The 20,452-nt window shown below is 38.4% G+C and overlaps 1 protein-coding gene across 1 annotated transcript in view; it reads left to right on the top strand.

Moving 5' to 3' along the window:
- Positions 1-20,452, top strand: part of VWA3B (von Willebrand factor A domain containing 3B) — a 235,846-nt gene that overhangs the window by 157,694 nt on the left and 57,700 nt on the right. The window contains 3 exon segments of the mRNA XM_047746614.1: positions 14,872-14,988; positions 16,584-16,671; positions 16,764-16,911. Coding sequence (XP_047602570.1) covers positions 14,872-14,988; positions 16,584-16,671; positions 16,764-16,911 — 353 coding nt within the window.

Below are 20,452 nucleotides of genomic sequence, written 5' to 3'. Positions count from 1 at the left end.
ATTCTCAAGGTTCTAGCCGGGCTTGAAAAAGGCATGGAAGATATTAAAGGAACCCTCTCGGGAGATATAAAAGCCCTTTCTGGAGAAATAAAAGAACTAAAATCTAACCAAGTTGAAATCAAAAAAGCTATTAATGAGGTGCAATCAAAAATGGAGGCTCTCACTGCTAGGATAAATGAGGCAGAAGAAAGAATTAGCGATATAGAAGACCAAATGACAGAGAATAAAGAAGCTGAGCAAAAGAGGGACAAACAGCTACTGGATCACGAGGGGAGAATTCGAGAGATAAGTGACACCATAAGACGAAACAGCATTAGAATAATTGGGATTCCAGAAGAAGAGGAAACAGAGAGGGGAGCAGAAGGTATGTTGGAGAGAATTATTGGAGAGAATTTCCCCAATATGGCAAAGGGAACAAGCATCAAAATCCAGGAGGTTCAGAGAACCCCCCCTCAAAATCAATAAGAATAGGTCCACACCCTGTCACCTAATAGTAAAATTGACAAGTCTTAGTGACAAAGAGAAGATCCTGAAAGCAGCCCGGGAAAAGAAGTCTGTAACGTACAATGGTAAAACTATTAGATTGGCAGCAGACTTATCCAAAGAGACCTGGCAGGCCAGAAAGAGCTGGCATGATATATTCAGAGTACTAAACGAGAAAAACATGCAGCCAAGAATACTATATCCAGCTAGGCTATCATTGAAAATAGAAGGAGAGATTAAAAGCTTCCAGGACAAACAAAAACTGAAAGAATTTGCAAATACCAAACCAGCTCTACAGGAAATATTGAAAGGGGTCCTCTAAGCAAAGAGAGACCCTAAAAGTAGTAGATCAGAAAGAAACAGAGACAATATACAATAACAGTCACCTTACAGGCAATACAATGGCACTAAATTCATATCCCTCAATACTTACCCTGAATGTTAATGGGCTAAATGCCCCAATCAAAAGACACAGGGTATCAGAATGGATAAAAAAACAAAACCCATCTATATGTTGCCTATAAGAAACTCATCTTACACCCGAAGACACCTCCAGGTTTAAAGTGAGGGGGTGGAAAAGAATTTACCATGCTAATGGACATCAGAAGAAAGCAGGAGTGGCAATCCTTAGATCAATTAGATTTTTTTTTTTATTTATTTTGACAGAGAGAGATCACAAGTAGACAGAGAGGCAGGCAGAGAGAGAGGGAAGCAGGCTCCCTGCTGAGCAGAGACCCCGATGTGGGACCCGATCCCAGGACCCTGAGATCATGACCTGAGCCGAAGGCAGCGGCTTAACCCACTGAGCCACCCAGGCGCCCCAGATCAATTAGATTTTAAGCCAAAGACGATAATAGGAGATGAGGAAGGACACTATATCATACTCAAAGGAACTGTCCAACAAGAAGATCTAACAATTTTAAATATCTATGCCCCTAACGTGGGAGCAGCCAACTATATAAACCAATTAATAACTAAATCAAAGAAACACATCGACAATAATACAATAATAGTAGGGGATTTTAACACTCCCCTCACTGAAATGGACAAATCATCCAAGCAAAAGATCAACAAGGAAATAAAGGCCTTAAGTGACACACTGGACCAGATGGACATCACAGATATATTCAGAACATTTCATCCCAAAGCAACAGAATACACATTCTTCTCTAGTGCACATGGAACATTCTCCAGAATAGATCACATTCTTGGTCCTAAATCAAGTCTCAACCGGTATCAAAAGATTGGGATCATTCCCTGCATATTTTCAGACCACAATGCTCTAAAGCTAGAACTCAATAACAAGAGGATATTTGGAAAGAACCCAAATACATGGAGACTAAACAGCATCCTTCAAAGAATGAATGGGTCAACCAGGAAATTAAAGAAGAATTGAGAAAAGTTATGGAAACAAATGATAATGAAAACACAACAGTTCAGAATCTGTGGGACACAACAAAGGCAGTCCTGAGAGGAAAATATATAGCGGTACAAGCCTTCCTCAAGAAACAAGAAAGGTCTCAGGTACACACCTACACCTAAAGGAGCTGGAGAAAGAACAAGAAAGAAACCCTAAACCCAGCAGGAGAAGAGAAATCATAAAGATCAGAGCAGAAATCAATGAAATAGAAACCAAAAATACAATAGAACAAATCAACGAAAGTAGGAGCTGGTTCTTTGAAAGAATTAATAAGATTGATAAACCCCTGGCTAGACTTATCAAAGAATAAAGAGAAAGGACCCAAATAAATAAAATTGTGAATGAAAGAGGAGAGATCACAACGAACACCAAAGAAATACAGACAATTATAAGAACATACTATGAGCAACTCTACGCCAACAAATTTGACAATCTGGAAGAAATGGATGCATTCCTAGAGACATATAAACTACCACAACTGAACCAGGAAGAAATAGAAAGCCTCAACAGACCCATAAGCTGTAAGGAGATTGAAACAGTCATATAAAATCTCCAAACAAACAAAAGCCCAGGGCCAGACGGCTTCCCGGGGGAATTCTACCAAACATTTAAAGAAGAACTAATTCCTATTCTCCTGAAACTGTTCCAAAAAATTGAAATGGAAGGAAAACTTCCAAACTCATTTTATGAGGCCAGCATCACCTTGATCCCAAAACCAGACAAGGATCCCATCAAAAAAGAGAACTATAGACCAATATCCTTGATGAACACAGATGCAAAAATTCTCGCCAAAATACTAGCCAATAGGATTCAACAGTACATTAAAAGGATTTATTCACCACGACCAAGTGGGATTTATTCCAGGGCTGCAAGGTTGGTTCAACATCCACAAATCAATCAATGTGATACAACACGTTAATAAAAGAACAAGAACCATATGATACTCTCCATAGATGCTGAAAAAGCATTTGACAAAGTACAGCATCCCTTCCTGATCAAAACTCTTCAAAGCATAGGGATAGACGGCACATACCTCAATATTATCAAAGGCATCTATGAAAAACCCACCGCAAATATCATTCTCAATGGAGAAAAACTGAAAGCTTTTCCGCTAAGGTCAGGAACACAGCAGGGATGTCCGTTATCACCACTGCTATTCAACATAGTACTAGAAGTCCTAGCCTCAGCAATCAGACAACAAAAGGAAATTAAAGGCATCCAAATCGGCAAAGAAGAAGTCAAACTATCACTCTTTGCAGATGATATGATACTATATGTGGAAAACCCAAAAGACTCCACTCCAAAACTGCTAGAACTTGTACAGGAATTCAGTAAAGTGTCAGGATATAAAATCAATGCACAGAAGTCAGTTGCATTTCTCTACACCAACAACAACAGAAGAAAGAGAAATTAAGGAGTCCATCCCATTTACAATTGCACCCAAAACTATAAGATACCTAGGAATAAACCTAACCAAAGAGACTAAGAATCTATACACAGAAAACTATAAAGTACTCATGAAAGAAATTGAGGAAGACACAAAGAAATGGAAAACTGTTCCATGCTCCTGGATTGGAAGAATAAATATTGTGAAAATGTCTATGCTACCTAAAGCAATCTACACATTTAATGCAATTCCTATCAAAGTACCATCCATTTTTTTCAAAGAAATGGAACAAATAATCCTAAAATTTATATGGAACCAGAAAAGACCTCGAATAGCCAAAGGAATATTGAAAAAGAAAGGCAAAGTTGGTGGCATCACAATTCCGGACTTCAAGCTCTATTACAAAGCTGTCATCATCAAGACAGCATGGTACTGGCACAAAAACAGACACATAGACCAATGGAACAGAATAGAGAGCCCAGAAATAGACCCTGAACTCTATGGTCAACTCATCTTCGACAAAGCAGGAAAGAATGTCCAGTGGAAAAAAGACAGCCTCTTCAATAAATGGTGTTGGGGAAATTGGACAGCCACATGCAGAAAAATGAAATTGGATCATTTCCTTACACCACACACGAAAATAGACTCAAAATGGATGAAGGACCTCAATGTGAGATAGGAATCCATCAAAATCCTTGAGGAGAACACAGGCAGCAACCTCTTCGACCTCAGCCGCAGCAACATCTTCCTAGGAACATCGCCAAAGGCAAGGGAAGCAAGGGCAAAAATGAACTATTGGGATTTTATCAAGATCAAAAGCTTTTGCACAGCAAAGGAAACATTTAACAAAACCAAAAGACAACTGACAGAATGGGAGAAGATATTTGCAAATGACATATCAGAAAAAGGGCTAGTGTCCAAAATCTATAAAGAACTTAGCAAACTCAACACCCAAAGAACAAATAATCCAATCAAGAAATGGGCAGAAGACATGAACAGACATTTCTGCAAAGAAGACATCCAGATGGCCAACAGACACATGAAAAAGTGCTCCACATCACTCGGCATCAGGGAAATACAAATCAAAACCACAATGAGATATCACCTCACACCAGTCAGAATGGCTAAAATTAACAAGTCAGGAAATGACAGATGCTGGCGAGGATGCGGAGAAAGGGGAACCCTCCTACACTGTTGGTGGGAATGCAAGCTGGTGCAACCACTCTGGAAAACAGCATGGAGGTTCCTCAAAATGTTGAAAATAGAACTACCCTATGACCCAGCAATTGCACTGCTGGGTATTTACCCTAAAGATACAAACGTAGTGATCCGAAGGGGCACGTGCACCCGAATGTTTATAGCAGCAATGTCCACAATAGCCAAACTATGGAAAGAACCTAGATGTCTATCAACAGACGAATCGATAAAGAAGATGTGGTTTATATACACAATGGAATACTATGCAGCCATCAAAAGAAATGAAATCTTGCCATTTGCGACGACGTGGATGGAACTCGAGGGTATCATGCTTAGCGAAATAAGTCAATCGGAGAAAGACAACTATCATATGATCTCCCTGATATGAGGGAGAGGAGATGCAACATGGGGGGTTAAGGGGGTAGGAGAAGAATAAATGAAACAAGATGGGATTGGGAGGGAGACATACCATAAGTGACTCCTAATCTCACAAAACAAACTGAGGGTTGATGGGGGGAGGGGGGTGGAGGGGGAGGGGGGTTATGGATATTGGGGAGGTTATGTGCTATGGTGAGTGCTGTGAAGTGTGTAAACCTGGCGATTCGCAGACCTCTACCCCTGGGGATAAAAATATATTTTTATAAAAAATAAAATTTAATTAAAAAAAAGAATATGAAAAATTAATAAGATTTTTAGAAAGGTATCGATAAAATAGGTTAAAATAGGAAAGAGGAAACATTAAAAAATATATATATATAACAAAAAATAAAAAAAATTTAACTTTGAATGACTTCAGAATCATGGGGGAAAAGCCCTGAATTCTGTGTGCTATATTCTCTTAGCACCGGTAATTTGCAGTTCTTATTGATTGGTAATGTTTATCTTGGCTGGATGTTCTTGCTGATCTGGGGGAGGGGCTTCTTGCAGTGATTCTTAAATGGCTTTGCCTGAGGTGCAATTGCACCACCCTTGCCAGGGGCCAATCTGTTCAGGTTTGCTCTTGGTAGCTTTTGTTCCCTGAATGCTTTCCATACAGCTTTAGAGGACAGGAATGAAGATGGCAGCCTCCCAGTCTCTGGCCAGTGGGCTCCAGAGCTCAGGGTCACACTCCTCAGTGTGCCCTCAGAGAAAAGCAGTCAATCCCTCCCATCTCCCTGGTCTCCGTCTGCACTCTCTGCTCACCCAGCCTGTGACTGAGTGTTTCCGTCTTTGGCCCATGGCCCCGTTTGGAGTCTCCAAACCCAGCAGATTTCTTTCAGCGTGCTCCTGCACTGCTCCTCCCAGAGGAGGAAGGGGGGGGTCTCACCAGAGCTGCCACTTGTGGGGTCCCTGCTCAAAGAGCAGTGGTCCAACTGTGCCTTGGATCACAGTTTAAGGTAACCCTGAGCTGAAAGCCCACTCCTCGGCTCTGTCTCTGCAGCCAGCTTCCCTGCTCTGATACCTGGGAGCTCTGCCGCACTTAGGCATCCCTGGTCTTTCTGTGACCCTGAGGGTCCTGAGACCACACTGTCCCAGCAGGGGCTCCACCCCTTGCTTCACCTCTGGATTGACATCCCTCCATGGAGCAGACTTCTAGAAGTTCTGATTTTATGCTCCACTGCTCTACAGCTTGTCGGGAGCCAGCCCCTCCCCTCTGTGGTCTATCTTCCCATGTTATCGCCTTGGATTCACTTCTCTGCACGTCCTGCCTTCCAGAAAGTGGTTGCTTTTCTGTTCCTTGAATTGCTGCTCTTCTTCTCATCTATCTCCTATTCAATTTGTAGGTGTTCAGAATGGTTTGATGACTATCTAGGTGAATTCCTGGGACCAGATGAAATTTAGCTCATCTACCCCTCCGCCATCTTGCTCCTCCTGTCCTGTTTTGGTATCAGAGTAATGCTGCCCTTGTAGAATGAAATTGGAATGTTCTTTCCTCTTCTGTTTCTTAGAATTGTTTGAAAAGAATATATAAAACTTCTCTTTAAATATTTGGTAGAATTCACATAATTTGTTGGGAGTTTTTGATTACTGCTTCAATTTCATTGTTAATAATTGACCTGTTCAAATTTTCTATTTCTTCCTGGTTCAGTTTTGGAAGATTATGTATCGATTTCTTCTAGGTTGCCCAATTTTTTGGCTGTAATTTTTCATAATCTCTTACAGGTTTTTTTTTTTTGTTTGTGTATTTTTGTGGTGTTGGTTATTATTTCTCCTTCTTTGGTTTCTGCTTTTATTTATTTGATATCTCTTCCTTTTTTTTATGAGTTTAGCTAAATGTTTATCAATTTTTGTTGATCTTTTCAAAGAACCAGCTCCTGGTTTTATTAATCTGTTCTATTTTTGGTCTGTATTTCCTTTATTTTTGATCTAATCTTTATTATTTCCTTCCTTTTACTGGCTTTAGACTTTTTTCTCCTCTTTCCAGCTCCTTTAGTCATATAGTTAGGTTGGGTTGTTATGTTTTTTTTTAAATAAAATGCAACTTTTACTTGAAGATTTTTTTCCCCATAGTTGTTACTCTAACACCATTTGTTAAGAAGGCTATACTTATACATTTAATTTTGTATGTTTGCCAAAAATCAGCTAGTTATATCTGTGTGGGTTAAATCTAAATCTTCTGTTCCATTGATCTTTGTATCTCTCTCTCCACCAATACCACAATATCTTTTTTTTTAAATACCACAATATCTTGATTCATGTTGCTACATGCCTTATTATCAAGCGCCAGGGTTCCTCCAACTTTATTTTTCTTTTGCAAAAATATTTTAGCTATTTTTGGGTGTCTGAAATTTTGTTTAAAATTTAGAATGTGGTTATTTATGTAGAGGAAACCTTTCTAGGATTTTGACAGGAATTGCACTGAATCTATAGATTGATCTGGGGACAACTCACATCTTTATGATGTTGATTCATCCAGTCTGTGAACACAACTCGTGAATATGACAATACATTTAGGTCTTCTTTGATGACTTATTTTGTAATTTCCAGCTTAGAGATCCTATACATGTTTAATTAAGTATATACCTAATTATTTCATTGTATTTGGAATGATTGTAAGTGGTATTTGCTTTTTAATATAGGTTTCCATTTGTTCATTAGTTCATTATGTTCGTTAGTCTGTCAAAATGCAATTGATTTTGTGCATTGATCCTATAACTGGCAACTTTACTGAACTCAATAGTTCTAGGAATTGTGTGTGTGTGTGTGTGTGTGTGTGTGTGTGTGTGTGCGCGCGCGTGTGCGGGTGTGCGTGTGTGTGTGTTTGTGAGTGTGTGATATGTACTTGTGGATTTCTTGCCATTTTCTGCATAGACTATATATCATCTATAAACAGGGACAGTTTTATCTTCCTTTCCAATCTCTATGGCTTTATTTCTTTTTCTTACATTGTTGCAGAAGTTAGAACTTCTTAGGACTATGTTGAATAAGAGCGGTAAGAATGGGCCTTTTTCCCAGTCTCAGGAGAAAAGATATTCAGTCTTGCACCATTGTGAATGATACTAACTGTAGATATTCTTTATCTGTAGATACTTTTTATCAGGTTAATGATGTTCCCCTCTTTTTTAATATTCTGAGAGTTTTTATCATGGATGGGTACTGAATTTAGTCAAATGCTATTGCTGCATTAATTGATACATGATTTTTCTTCTTTAGTCTATTGATATGTGGATTACTGATTGGTTTTCAAATGTTAATCAACCTGTGTGTCTGGAATATTTTCTACTTCCATATTTTCTCCATGTATAACTCTTTAATACCTTGCTGGATTTGGTTTGCTAATACTCCATTGTGGGTTTTGTATCTTCTAAGTACATGAAGGATATTGGTCTGTAGTTTTTCTTTTTTTCTTAGTTCTGTTTTTCCACATTTTTTAATTGATGTGTAGTTGATATATATTACCATATTAGCTTTAGGTGTACATCATAGTGATTTCACATTTATATATATCACAAAGCCACCATCACAAAATGACCACAATAAATCTAGCTACTATCCCACCATATGAAGTTGTTAATTACTGTTAACCATATTCCCTGTGCTGCACATTGTATCCCCTGTCTTATTTATTTTATAACTGGAAGGTTGTACCTTTTAATCCTTTCACTTATTTCCTTCCTGCCCTACACCTTTCCCCTCTGGCAACCACCAGATTGTTCTCTGTATTTATGAGTCTGTTTCTATTGTTTTGCTTCTTTTTCATCATAGTTACTTAATTTTTTTAAAAACTTGGGTACAGTTGACACCAATATTATATTCGTTTCAAGTGTTCAATATAGCAATGCAATTCTTAACACTGTTTTTGTCTGGTTTTGGTATCAGGTTAATATTATCCTCCTCAAATGTGTTGAGATGTTGTCTCTCCTCTTTTGTTCCTGGAAGAAATTGGTATAATTCATTTTTTTAATATTTGATAAAATTATCATGGAGCCATTTGGGCCTGGAGATTTTTTTCCCAGGACTTCTTTATTAAGAATTTAATTTGAAAAAGATGTTTTTAGGCCTATTAATGTTTATTTTATGTTGGTTGAATTTTGGCAATTGGTAGTTCTAAGGAAGTGGTCTATTTTTCCTAAGTTGTGAACTTTGTCAGTGCAAAGCTATTTATTGTATGCCTTTATTACCTTTTTAATGACTGCAAGATCTATAGTGATGTCCACTATGTTGTTTCTGATATTAATGCTCTGTCCTCTCTCTTTCATTTTCTCCCTCTCATTCTCTCTTTTTCAGTCTTGTTAGAGGTTTAATCAGATTTATTGGTGCATCCTCCCCCTAAAAACCAGTTTTATCTAATTGATTATCTCTGATATTTTGTTTTCAATTTCATTGATTTCTGCTCTTTATTGTTTCTTCCCTCTGCCTGCTTTAGTTTTATTTTGTTCTTCTTTTTCTAATTTCTTGAATTAGGAACTTACCATTGATTTGAGATACTTCCTCATTTCCAACATAAGCATTTAGTGCAAAAATTTCTCTTCCAGGGCACCTGAGTGGCTCAGTAGATTAAGCCTCTGCCTTCGGCTCAGATCATGATCTCAGGGTCCTGAGATTGAGCCCCATATTGGGCTCTCTGCTCAACAGAGCCTGCTTCCCCCTCTCTCTCTGCCTGCCTCTCTGCCTACTTATGACCTGTCTCTCTCTGTCAAATAAATAAATAAAATCTTAAAAAAAGAATTTCCCGGGGCGCCTGGGTGGCTCAGTGGGTTAAGCTGCTGCCTTCGGCTCAGGTCATGATCCCAGGTCCTGGGTTCGAGCCCCGCATCGGGCTTTCTGCTCAGCGGGGAGCCTGCTTCCTCCTCTCTCTCTGCCTGCCTCTCTGCCTACTTGTGATTTCTCTCTGTCAAATAAATAAATAAAAATCTAAAAAAAAAAAAAAAAAAGAATTTCCCTTCCAGCACTGTCTTAGCTGCATCTCACATATTTTGATTTGTTGTGTTTTTGTTTTCATTCAGTTCTAAGTGTGTTTCTTTCCTTTAAGGCTTCCTCTTTAACCCATGAATTATTTATAAAAGTATTGTTTAATTCTATGTTTAGAGTTTTTTGTGTTGTCTTTCTATAATCTCTTTCCAGTTTGATTCCACTATGGTCATCAAACACACTATGTATGATTTCAATTCTTTTAAGTTAGTTGGGATCAGTTTTTTATTATGTTCAGGTAGCCAACATATAGTACATCATTAGTTTTTTTTTTAATGTTATGTTAGTCACCATACAGTACATCATTAGTTTTTGATGTAGTGTTCAAAGATTCATTAGTTGTGTATAACACCCAGTGCTCATCACAACACATGCCCTTCTTAATTCTCCATCCTTTTACTTGCAGTCTACCAGTGTTATACTTAGAGTAAATTTCTTGGGGCACTGAATGGCACAGTTGGTTGAGCATTCAACTTTTGGTTTTGGCTCAGTTATGATCTAGAGGTCATGGGTTCGAGCCCTATTGTTGGGCTTCACACTCAGCTCAGAGTCTGGTAAAGACTTTATCTCCTTTGATTCAAATTAAAACCACATTGAGATACCACCTTAAACCAGTTAGAATGGCCAACATTAGCAAGACAGGAAACGACGTGTGTTGGAGAGGATGTGGAGTAAGGGGAACCCTCTTCCACTGTTGGTGGGAATGCAAGTTGGTGCAGCCACTTTGGAGAACAGTGTGGAAATTCCTCAAGAAATTAAAAATAGAGCTTCGCTATGACCCTGCAATTGCACTACTGGGTATTTACCCCAAAGATACAGATGTAGTGAAAAGAAGGGCCACCTGTACCCCAATGTTTATAGCAGCAATGGCCAGTCACCAAACTGTGGAAAGAACCAAGATGTCCTTCAACGGATGAAAGGATAAGAAAGATGTGGTTCATATACACTATGGCATATTATGCCTCCATCAGAAAGGATGAATACCCAACTTTTGTAGCAACATGCATGGGACTGGAAGAGATTATGCTGAGTGAAATAAGTCAAGCAGAGAGAGTCAGTTATCCTATGGTTTCACTTATTTGTGGAGCATAACAAATAACATGGAGGACATGGGGAGATGGAGAGAAAAAGGAAGCTGAGGGAAATTGGAAGGGGATGTGAACCATGAGAGACTATGGACTCTGAAAAACAATCTGAGGGTTTTGAAGGGGCGGGGGGTGGGAGGTTGGGGGAACCAGGTGGTGGGTATTGGAGAGGGCACGGATTGCATGGAGCACTGGGTGTGGTGTAAAAACAATGAATACTGTCACGCTGAAAAGAAATAAAAAATTAAAAAATTTTTAAAAAAAGACTTTCTCTCCCTCTTTCTTTGCCTCTCCCCACCTGTGCTCACACAAGCATGTGCTCTCTCTCTCTCTCTCTCAAATAAATAAATCTTTTTTTTAAAAGTAAATTTCTTGTAAGTAACATATAGTTTGATAGTCTTCTTTTATCCACTCTGCCAGTATGTTTTTTGATTAGTATTAGACTATTTATATTTAAAGTAATAATTGATGTGTTAAGCACTTACTTAGTTATTTTATTATTTTCTATTTATTTTCATTGTCTTGTTCCACTTTCTTTTTTCTTGCCTTCCTTCAGGTTACTTGAACATTTTTTACAATTCTGTCTTGGTTTACTTGTAGTTTTTAAAAAATTTCTTTCTTTGTTTGATTTTTATAATTGTTTCTCTGGGTATGACAGCATATGTAAGTGACTTTTAAAAAGTCTCCTGGTGTCAGCATTTTACCACTTTGTGTGAGTGTGGAAATCTTACTTCAATTTAGAAAATTTAAAATGTTTTATTCCCCAGGTTTAAATACCATTATCTTGAGTATCAGGTGGTGGTAGAATGTCTGTTTCAGTCATTTCTAAGGATCAGTCTGCTAGCCAAAGTTCCTTTTGTTTTGTTTTTAACATGTGTAGTAATTGTTTTATTTTCTCTTAATTCCTGAAGGACGATTGGATGATTTTATATTCAGAATTTGCAGTTAATTGTTCTTTCCTTTTTTGGTTGAAAAACAGTGAAGCCTCTCTTTGGGGTCTTCTATGTTTTTGTTTGTTTGTTTTAAGATTTTATTTATTTATTTGATAGACAGAGATCACAAGTAGGCAGAGAGGCAGGCAGAGAGAGAGAGAGAGAGAGGAGGAAGCAGGCTCCCTGCAGAGCAGAGAGCCCAATGTGGGGCTTGATCCCAGGACCCTGGGATCATGACCTGAGCCAAAGGCAGAGGCTTTAACCCACTGAGCCACCCAGGCGCCCCAGGGGGGTCTCCTATGTTTTAAATGTGAAATTTTCTGTCATTCAAACTGATGGTCTCTTAGGTAATGTGTCTTTTCTCTCTGGCTACTTTCAAGATTTTTTTCCTTTGTCTCTGATATTTAAGTGTTTAACTGTAATGCATCTTGGCATGGGTTTCCTTGGGTTCATTCTGTTTGGTGTTTGTTCAGCTTCTTGAATCTGCGCATTGTGTCTTTCACCAAATTTGGAAAGTTTTCATCTATTATTTCTTTAGAAAGTCTCTCTGTTCTACTTTCTGTCTCCCTGTCCTTTTGAGACCCTGATGATATGAATGTTGGATATTTTGTTATTGTCCTACAGGTCCCTGAGTCTCTGTTTATCTTTTGTCAATATTTTTTTTCTCTGTTGTTAAAATTAGCCGAATTGTATTGTTCTGTCTGTCCTCAAGTTCTCTGATACTATCCTCTGTCATCTCTGCTCTACTATTGAGCCCATCTAACAAGTTTTTTTATTTGTTATTTTATTTTTTAGTTCTACAAATTTCCACTTGGAACTTTTTATAGCTTTTGTTTCTTAGCTGAGATTTTCTATTTGATCATTTGTTTCAAGAGAATTTGTAATTATTTGTTGAAACATTTTTATGACAGCTTCTTTGAAATCCTTATTAGATAATCCCAATTCTGATTCATTATTTATTCTGTTGGCATCATTTGATTGTCTTTCTCATTTAAGGTGTGATTTTCATGGTTCTTGCTATAATGGGTAATTTTTTATAGTATCCTGAACATTTGTCTATTATGTAAGGGACTCTGGATCCTATTCAGATCTTTTATTTTAGGAAGTAGTTGCCATGTTTAAAGTTAGCACATAAACCTTGGCCTGCTTCTCTGGGCTGTGGTTCCAATGGTAAATTTTCACAGCCTTTTGTGATATTATTTTGGTGCTTGGTTTGCTGGTGTTAGTGGGGCTACAGCTGGTCCCTGCTGGTGCTGCCTGAGGGAGCAGCAGGAGTTTCCTCAGGCCAGGAGGCTAGATGTCTTTCAGTGGGGAAAAATTGTGGTAGCTTCCCCACTACTATCTTTTGAGTGTTTTCTTATCTCTAGGCAAGGGAGGAGAGCCTTGAACCTATATAGGCCAAAGGGCTTCCTGGTATGGGCCACTTGCCATAACTGGATCAATCTTGCATGATCTGTCCACTTGTTCTGGTATCTCTATACAAAGGAGGAATGTCTTAGGCTCACGTGAACGCAGTGGCTTCCTATACCATGCCACCTGTGTAGCCCACCTGCCCATTCCAGTAAAACCAGAGTTTTGCTAGAAAGGCTACTTGCTACTTGTCCTAAACATTGTGTAATGGCCTTTTGTCACTTCTACCATTTCACTTAGATTTGGGGTTGTTGCTATTGATAGGCTTCCCTGTCCTGAATTTTTATTCTGTTTCAATTTTTAACATGGAAAAGTAATGAAATGAAATGTAGTGACTGACTACTGAACTTGGGGAGTAGCTAAGTGCTTGAATCCACTGCCAGATAAATATGTTTTTATTCATTATTTTCAGAGTTTGGAAATAATACAGTTTTTATTTTTGGAGACTTTTGGAGCTAAATTTTATTTTCATTTTGGCTCACTTGTTGTCTTGCCTAATGATTTTGGTCGAGGTGGCCTGTGGAGTTCAGCTCTCCTATGTGGATCATTTATCTCCTATGTGGATCATTTATCTCTTACTCACAGACATAGATCCCAATGAAATTTATCCTTCTTAATTCCTGGTTACAGAGGCAATCAAGACAGGACTCACCCTGTCGTTGCCTAGAAAAATAATGACTAACACTTAGCACAGACCTGTCTCTATGTAAGAGACCACTGGTATTAACTTCCTGTGAAAAAGATAGACAGTTTGTAGATTATTAGTTCATCTTCAGTCTAATTATCTAGTTTCTTATAGGAGAGGCTAAGTCCCTTCTTGTTGAAAACAAGGACACATCACATTCACGAATACTATATAAAGCCTTGGTACTTGTACCTCCAAATTGTGAAGTACAGATCACATTTATAATTAATGTGGTTTCCATAATCGCATATAAAATGATCAAGGTGTCTTGATATAAGCTCATTACCTTCTATATAACACACAAATTAAACATCAATATTTGAAAAGTACTGATTTGCTAGTAAAGGACTACAATCTGTGAATATGGTGAGGCATGACTCCTAGGATTATCTTACATTGACCTGAAGTCAAGGTTGTCTAGGAGAGCCCAGAATACCCACTTGAGCTCTTAAAAGGAGGAGATTTTTCCAGCCAGTGACAGAAAAGAAAGTCAGAGAGACTTGAAGCATGAGAGAAATTCAGTGTGTCATGGCTGGTTTACAGATGGAGGGACCACTGAGTAGTCATGTGAGTGCTTCAGGAGCTGAGAGGCCCCCTGACTGTCAGTGAGAATAGAGGGACCTCAGTTGCACAGCTGCAAGGAAATGAGTTCTACCCACAACTTGAATGAGCTTGGAAGTAGATCTCTCTTGAAGAGGGTAGAGCTTGAGCTCAGATAAGTGGAACAAACATTTATGGCAGCATTTAATTGGTGGCAGAACTGTCCTCTGAATTTTGGAACCTGCATTCTTTTTCTAAGGGTCCAAGGAATTAGGTGCATCTAATAAAGTCTCTCCTTTTGTCCCAAGTTCCTTTAACCCCTTTCCCTTTGCTACCAACAGAATCAACCAAAACCAGCCTTCTCAGAAGCCGGATGTCCAACCTCAAGAGCTCAGCTTGCAGTGAGAGGCCCGACGGCCTTTCTACTTCCAGCAGCTGGAACACTCCAAGTGACAGAGGTAAGCCAGAGAGGGTCTCTCTATATCAGGAAGCACAGGCCAGCCTCCCTTTTCCCAGTGTGTCTGCTCCTAAAAACCTGGGTATAGATACATTTTGGGGGAAACAAATCATTTTTAAGTGGGTTAGGATTGCTTCCTATTCAGGGACTCCTTGTAAATCATCTCTGTCTGCTATAATGAACTAGATTTTCTTGGGCTGAGATTTGCAATTACTGTGCCTGGATGTTTAATATATAAGTGACTCACATAACTCTGGTGTTAGTATAGTCCTCGCTGCCACTGCATGTTTTGAACTTGAAAATCTAATACTTCACAGCTGGCTAATTTTCTTCCCTTCTGCGGTGCCTGGGTGGCTCAGTCAATTAAGCATCTGCCTTTGGCTCAGGTCATGATCCCCAAGGTCCTGGGATTGAGCCCCACATTGGGCTTCTCCCTCTGCCTATTGCAACCCCTACTTGTGCGCACTCTCTCTCTCTCTTAAATAAATAAGTAAAATCTTAAAAAAAAAAAAAAAAGAAGAAGAAGAAAAAGAAGAAGCAGCTTTTATTTTCTTCCCTTCGTTCACAGGGGGTGTCAGCTGGTCTATATTGTCAGCCTTTTGGGGGCTAAATTGTGAGGAAAATATGACTTTTCCATGCAGATTTTATTATAAGAAAAAAACTTTATTCTTAAAATAGTGAATTTCTAAGAGTTTAATTCCTGTAGGACTTTCCCCTATATTTCAAATTGTTGATAACTAATAAATTAATGACACAGATACACACAATCAATCCCCTACGTAGGAAGAGGGACTGAGTGACAAGTGTACCCTCCATCCATAGCTGAATCTAACCTCTTGTTCTTTAGCGCTGATCATTATGATGTCTTTTCCTCTGTTTCAATTAACCTGTCATAGTCCCTAGGTCTGCTATATGCGTGGTTCTTAAAGGGCTTATCTTACGATGAGTAGAGTATGATTTCTTAGATGTTTAACCAAGTCACTCCCAAACATGCCTCCTTCTAGATGCTGCCAATTCAACTAGCTAATATTTCTTTTCATTTGTAAGTCCAAGTTTACATAAGGATATATATTAAAAATCTGAAACATTGATTTGAAATATGTATCTATAACTAAACAGGATCTAGTAGGGATTTTGGTTTTCCAGACAGAGTGGAAGAACTACAGAGCAAACTTCCAGAAACTAAAATGTTGATCAAGGTTCTTTTGTACAATTTGGAGGGGTCCAGTGAGGGCAACATTGAACAATCATTGGTTAATGGCATTTGCAAATTTAGCATTTTAAAAATGTGTTTTCTAGGGAATGAGGGAATGAATGTCTCATTCTTCCATGGAGAGGGATCTCAGTGGATATGGGATGAAGTAGATAAACAAAACACTGATAGGGCCATATTCATCTATGTATTGGTCTTTAGTGTAATTGCAAATGAATTTTGCCAGAGAACCTCCTATGACAGTCAGGATTCTCTGAAATATGGTCCATTTATTAATCATCAGTCACAATGGAACTGAGAGAGAAGTATGATCCTTTTGCATTTTGACTTTAAAAAAAACCATATATTCGGAAATTATACAACTGTCATTTCTCCTTCCACAGAAATAAGCATCCTGCTGACAAATGAGTACCTAGATGGCAAGTCATTAGGAAGAGTGAATCGAGAAGGAAAACAGGTTCATGACCAAGAGTGAGTACCCCAATTTTACCAGGGAAGTTTTGTTATGGTTGTGTTTATTACAAGTTTTAAAGCATCATATTCTGTCTTCTTATTTCTTCAAGTATGTCTTCAGAAGACTGGCTCAAGACCCATAGCTTGGTTGCCAAGAAACTCACCATCATGGATGCCTTGTCCATGACAGCGGTCCCTCACAACCCCACCTATGTTCCCATTCTGGACAAGCATGTTGTTTCCAAGGTCTTTGATGAGGTAAGACTGATTTTCTCTGTCCCTGCCTGACATATTTTTCATTTGCGGCTCAAATAAAATGTAGTCCACTTTGGTCTTGTATAGTTGTAACAGAAATATATTTCAGCCATTAAAAAGAAAATTATTTGTAAAGATAGTAAAAAGGAGAGAGAAATGCTCTTAAGAAGTTTTATTTTTAAGCTTAGAGGAAATTGGCCTTTGCTGGGTTGGTCATTCACAGCTTGTTGCTGGTAGGTGGCAATGTGGAGCAGCAAAAATGTCTTAAAAGCTTCTCAGAGTCATGAGTTGTGAGTGAACATCATCTAGTTTCAGAGGACCAGGGGAGAACTTGGGAGACACAGTGTCCTCCCTTTGCTTACCTTCTCTTCTTAAATATAGTGGCATCTTTTTTTTCCCCCTAAGATTTATTTATTGAGAGAGAGAAAGCTTGTACATGCCTGCATGAGTTGGGGGAGGGCAGAGGGTGAGAATCTCAAGCAGACTCCCTGCGGAGCTCATAGCTTAACATGAGGCTGATTCTCATGGACCTATGAAGTCAGGACCTGAGCTGAAACCAGGAGCTGGCCCCCTTAGCTGGTGGAGCCACGCAGGCAACCCCATTGGCATCTTTTCTAATAAAAGTCTCCAAAGGAAAAAGTCACAAAGAGAAAGAGGGAGGGAGCAAGAGAGAAGCAGAAGCAAAGAGAGAAAGAGAGAGCTTGAGAGAGACTGAGAGTGAACCAGAGCCAGAGAGAACCATAGAAGAATGACAGTCATGTCTTGGAAGGGGAAAATGCAGTGGGAGGGCATGGTAGGGTTAAATGTGGAGGAAAGCTAAATAAATACTGAAAAGTTTTCCTTGAATTGGGCAACAGAAAGTCCTTGCCCTTAGCAAGAACAGACTCAGTGGAGCAGCCAGACTGTTCAAGAATGAGGAACACACAAAAAACAAGGATATGAGGATGAAACCCCAGTGCCTCTGGGCATATACAGTGACAGCTAATGATTTAAATAGAAACATATCGGGCTAAAAAAAAGTAATAAAATGCTTGGTTTAAGAGGAAAAAAAAGAAACATATCAGGCTTTATATTCGCTAAATGGAAATAGTGTCCTTAAAAGAACTTATCTCATCCTGAAATGGTTACAGAAGAAATGTAGGGTGTTTGGGATTTGCTTCCAGATCATTGGGATGGTGGGAGTTGTTGGGGGAGGAGAGGAATAGATAAAAGGAGATTGGCCATGAGTTGGTAACTGTTTAATTTGCATAATAAGAATATTGAATCGGGGAAGCTCATTCTACTATTCTGTCTGCTTTTTTATATAGTTCTGATTTTCCATAAAAAATTGAAAAAAATCAAAGGCAGGAAATCTTTTTTTAAAAAGGCTTTGTCTAACTGGTCTTGATGTATTTGGAAAAAGCAGAGGAATTGGTGAATTTTTTTCTCTTAGTCACATTGAAAACATTACACTGCTGGAGTTCAGTATGTGCACGACCAGTGATTTTTGCTCTGGAGCTTGTGTGTGATTGATGCCATTTTCCTGTTGACTGTGCCTCACAGTGAGTGGTTCTGTCCCTGGGTGAGACCTTGAGACTGGCAGGTTCTATTTGTATTTCCAGTGAACTCTAACCTGATTAGTCAGATAACAGTGTATCACTTGAACTTGACTTCTTCCAGAAGCAGCAGAGAGAAACTGAACACTGATTGATTTCTTCTACGAAGTTTGATGGCAGGTTTTCCTATTCTGTGCACTTATTTTATAATATTCTTCAGCTTTATTTGGAATAAGATGTATTTAGTGAATTCTGCCAAGAAGTAGAATTTTCTTGTGCTTCTCATGTCTCCTTCTAAGACTTCCAACAACCTGAAACATGGAAAAATAAATTTTTCAAAAAAAAAATATGATAGGGTATGGAAGTACAAACATAAAATCAAAGGAAGAAACCAGAAAGGAAAGATTTATGGATCGAATACAGAAAAATGTTCTATTGCATAAAAGCATATAAATAAAATTCAGAGCTCAGAAAAATATTTGCAACATATACAACAAAGAGTTACAAGAGTAATGTCTTAAATATGTTTTTGTGTGTGCATCCATATCAGTGTGTGTATGTGTGTGTGTGTGTGTGTATGAATCAGTGTTCTGTTCACAGAACAACATACATGTACACGTGCCCTTATGATGAAAGAATAAATACCTCATTGGAAAATCTAAGGGGATAAATTAAAAAAATCAAAACCCCATACACAAATATTTCTTACCTGGTAACCAAATATATGCACTGAGAAAAAATGCAAGCTGAAAAACCAGTTAGACACCTACCCCACCACGACCGTCAAATTTGTAAGGTTAAAAAATACTAATAAACAAACACAAATACTAATGAACAGTGATGGCAAAATTAGGATGAAATGAGAACTTTTATCTCCTGCTGGTGGGAGTATAAATTGGCCTATCCTTGGCAGTACACTGAAGTGTTAAGAGCATACAGCCTCTCCTCCAGTGAATCCATATATAGGTATTTCGTAATCAGAAATACTGATACATATATTCAAAGAATAGTTAGTGCTGCCTTATATCTAACAATGAGAATGCTGAAAGCAACCTACATGTCTACAGGGTATATCCGTATCAGGGAGTGTCATACTTTCATTAAATGTCATGTTTCTGTAAAGGATGACATAGGGAAAAGCTCTCAATACAATTAATGCTAAATGAAAAAAATCAGGTACAAAGCTCCACATTTATAGTATATAAATTTGGTTACATATACGTATGATGTAGACATAGCACTCTTTCTCCCTCCTTTTCTCTTTTTACCAAAATGTGAATAGTGTTTATATCTGAGTTATGAGATTATTGGGAACTTGGGGGTTCTGTTTTTGCTTTGTTGGTTTTTTTAAAAAGATTTTATTTATTTGACAGAGATCACAAGTAGGCAGAGAGGCAGGCAGAGGTGGGGGGGAAGTAGGCTCCCGCTGAGCAGGGAGCCCCATGTGGGGCTCCATCCCAGGACCCCAAGATTATGACCTGAGCTGAAGGCAGAGGCTTAACCCACTGAGCCACCCACGTGCCCTGGGGGTTCTGTTTTTGTTGTAGTACTTTGAACTGAATATATATTAATGTTATGCTGACAAAAAAAAAGTTAAGAGAACAGACCTATAACAAATGATAAAATGATGAAATATAAAGGGAACCTAATTTTAATTAATTATTGGTTTATTTTTATTTGCTAAGTAACATATGAATTCTCAGTATGGAATGACCATGTAGAAGTCTTTAAAGGAAAATGGGGGAATTTCTCTCTCAGCCACTCTCATCTACAAACGAAACTCTTTGGGTAGTTTGGTGATTATCTTTCCAATTGTTTTTCTACCCACACACTCGTGTGTCTGTGCGTACATATACATAATATATATGTATACACATATGCATAACAATTTTAATATAAATGAGGTGATACCATATGGTTTGCCATTTTTATCTTTTATAAATTAACTTTTATTTTATGAAAATCATCTTTTAAAAATAAGGTCGTGGGACACCCAGGTGGCTCAGTCA

The sequence above is a fragment of the Lutra lutra genome, chromosome 9, assembly GCF_902655055.1.
Source record: "Lutra lutra chromosome 9, mLutLut1.2, whole genome shotgun sequence".
Classification (NCBI taxonomy): domain Eukaryota; kingdom Metazoa; phylum Chordata; class Mammalia; order Carnivora; family Mustelidae; genus Lutra; species Lutra lutra.
The sequence above is the reverse complement of the archived record's forward strand: the minus strand, read 5'-3'. Positions and strand labels throughout refer to the sequence as shown.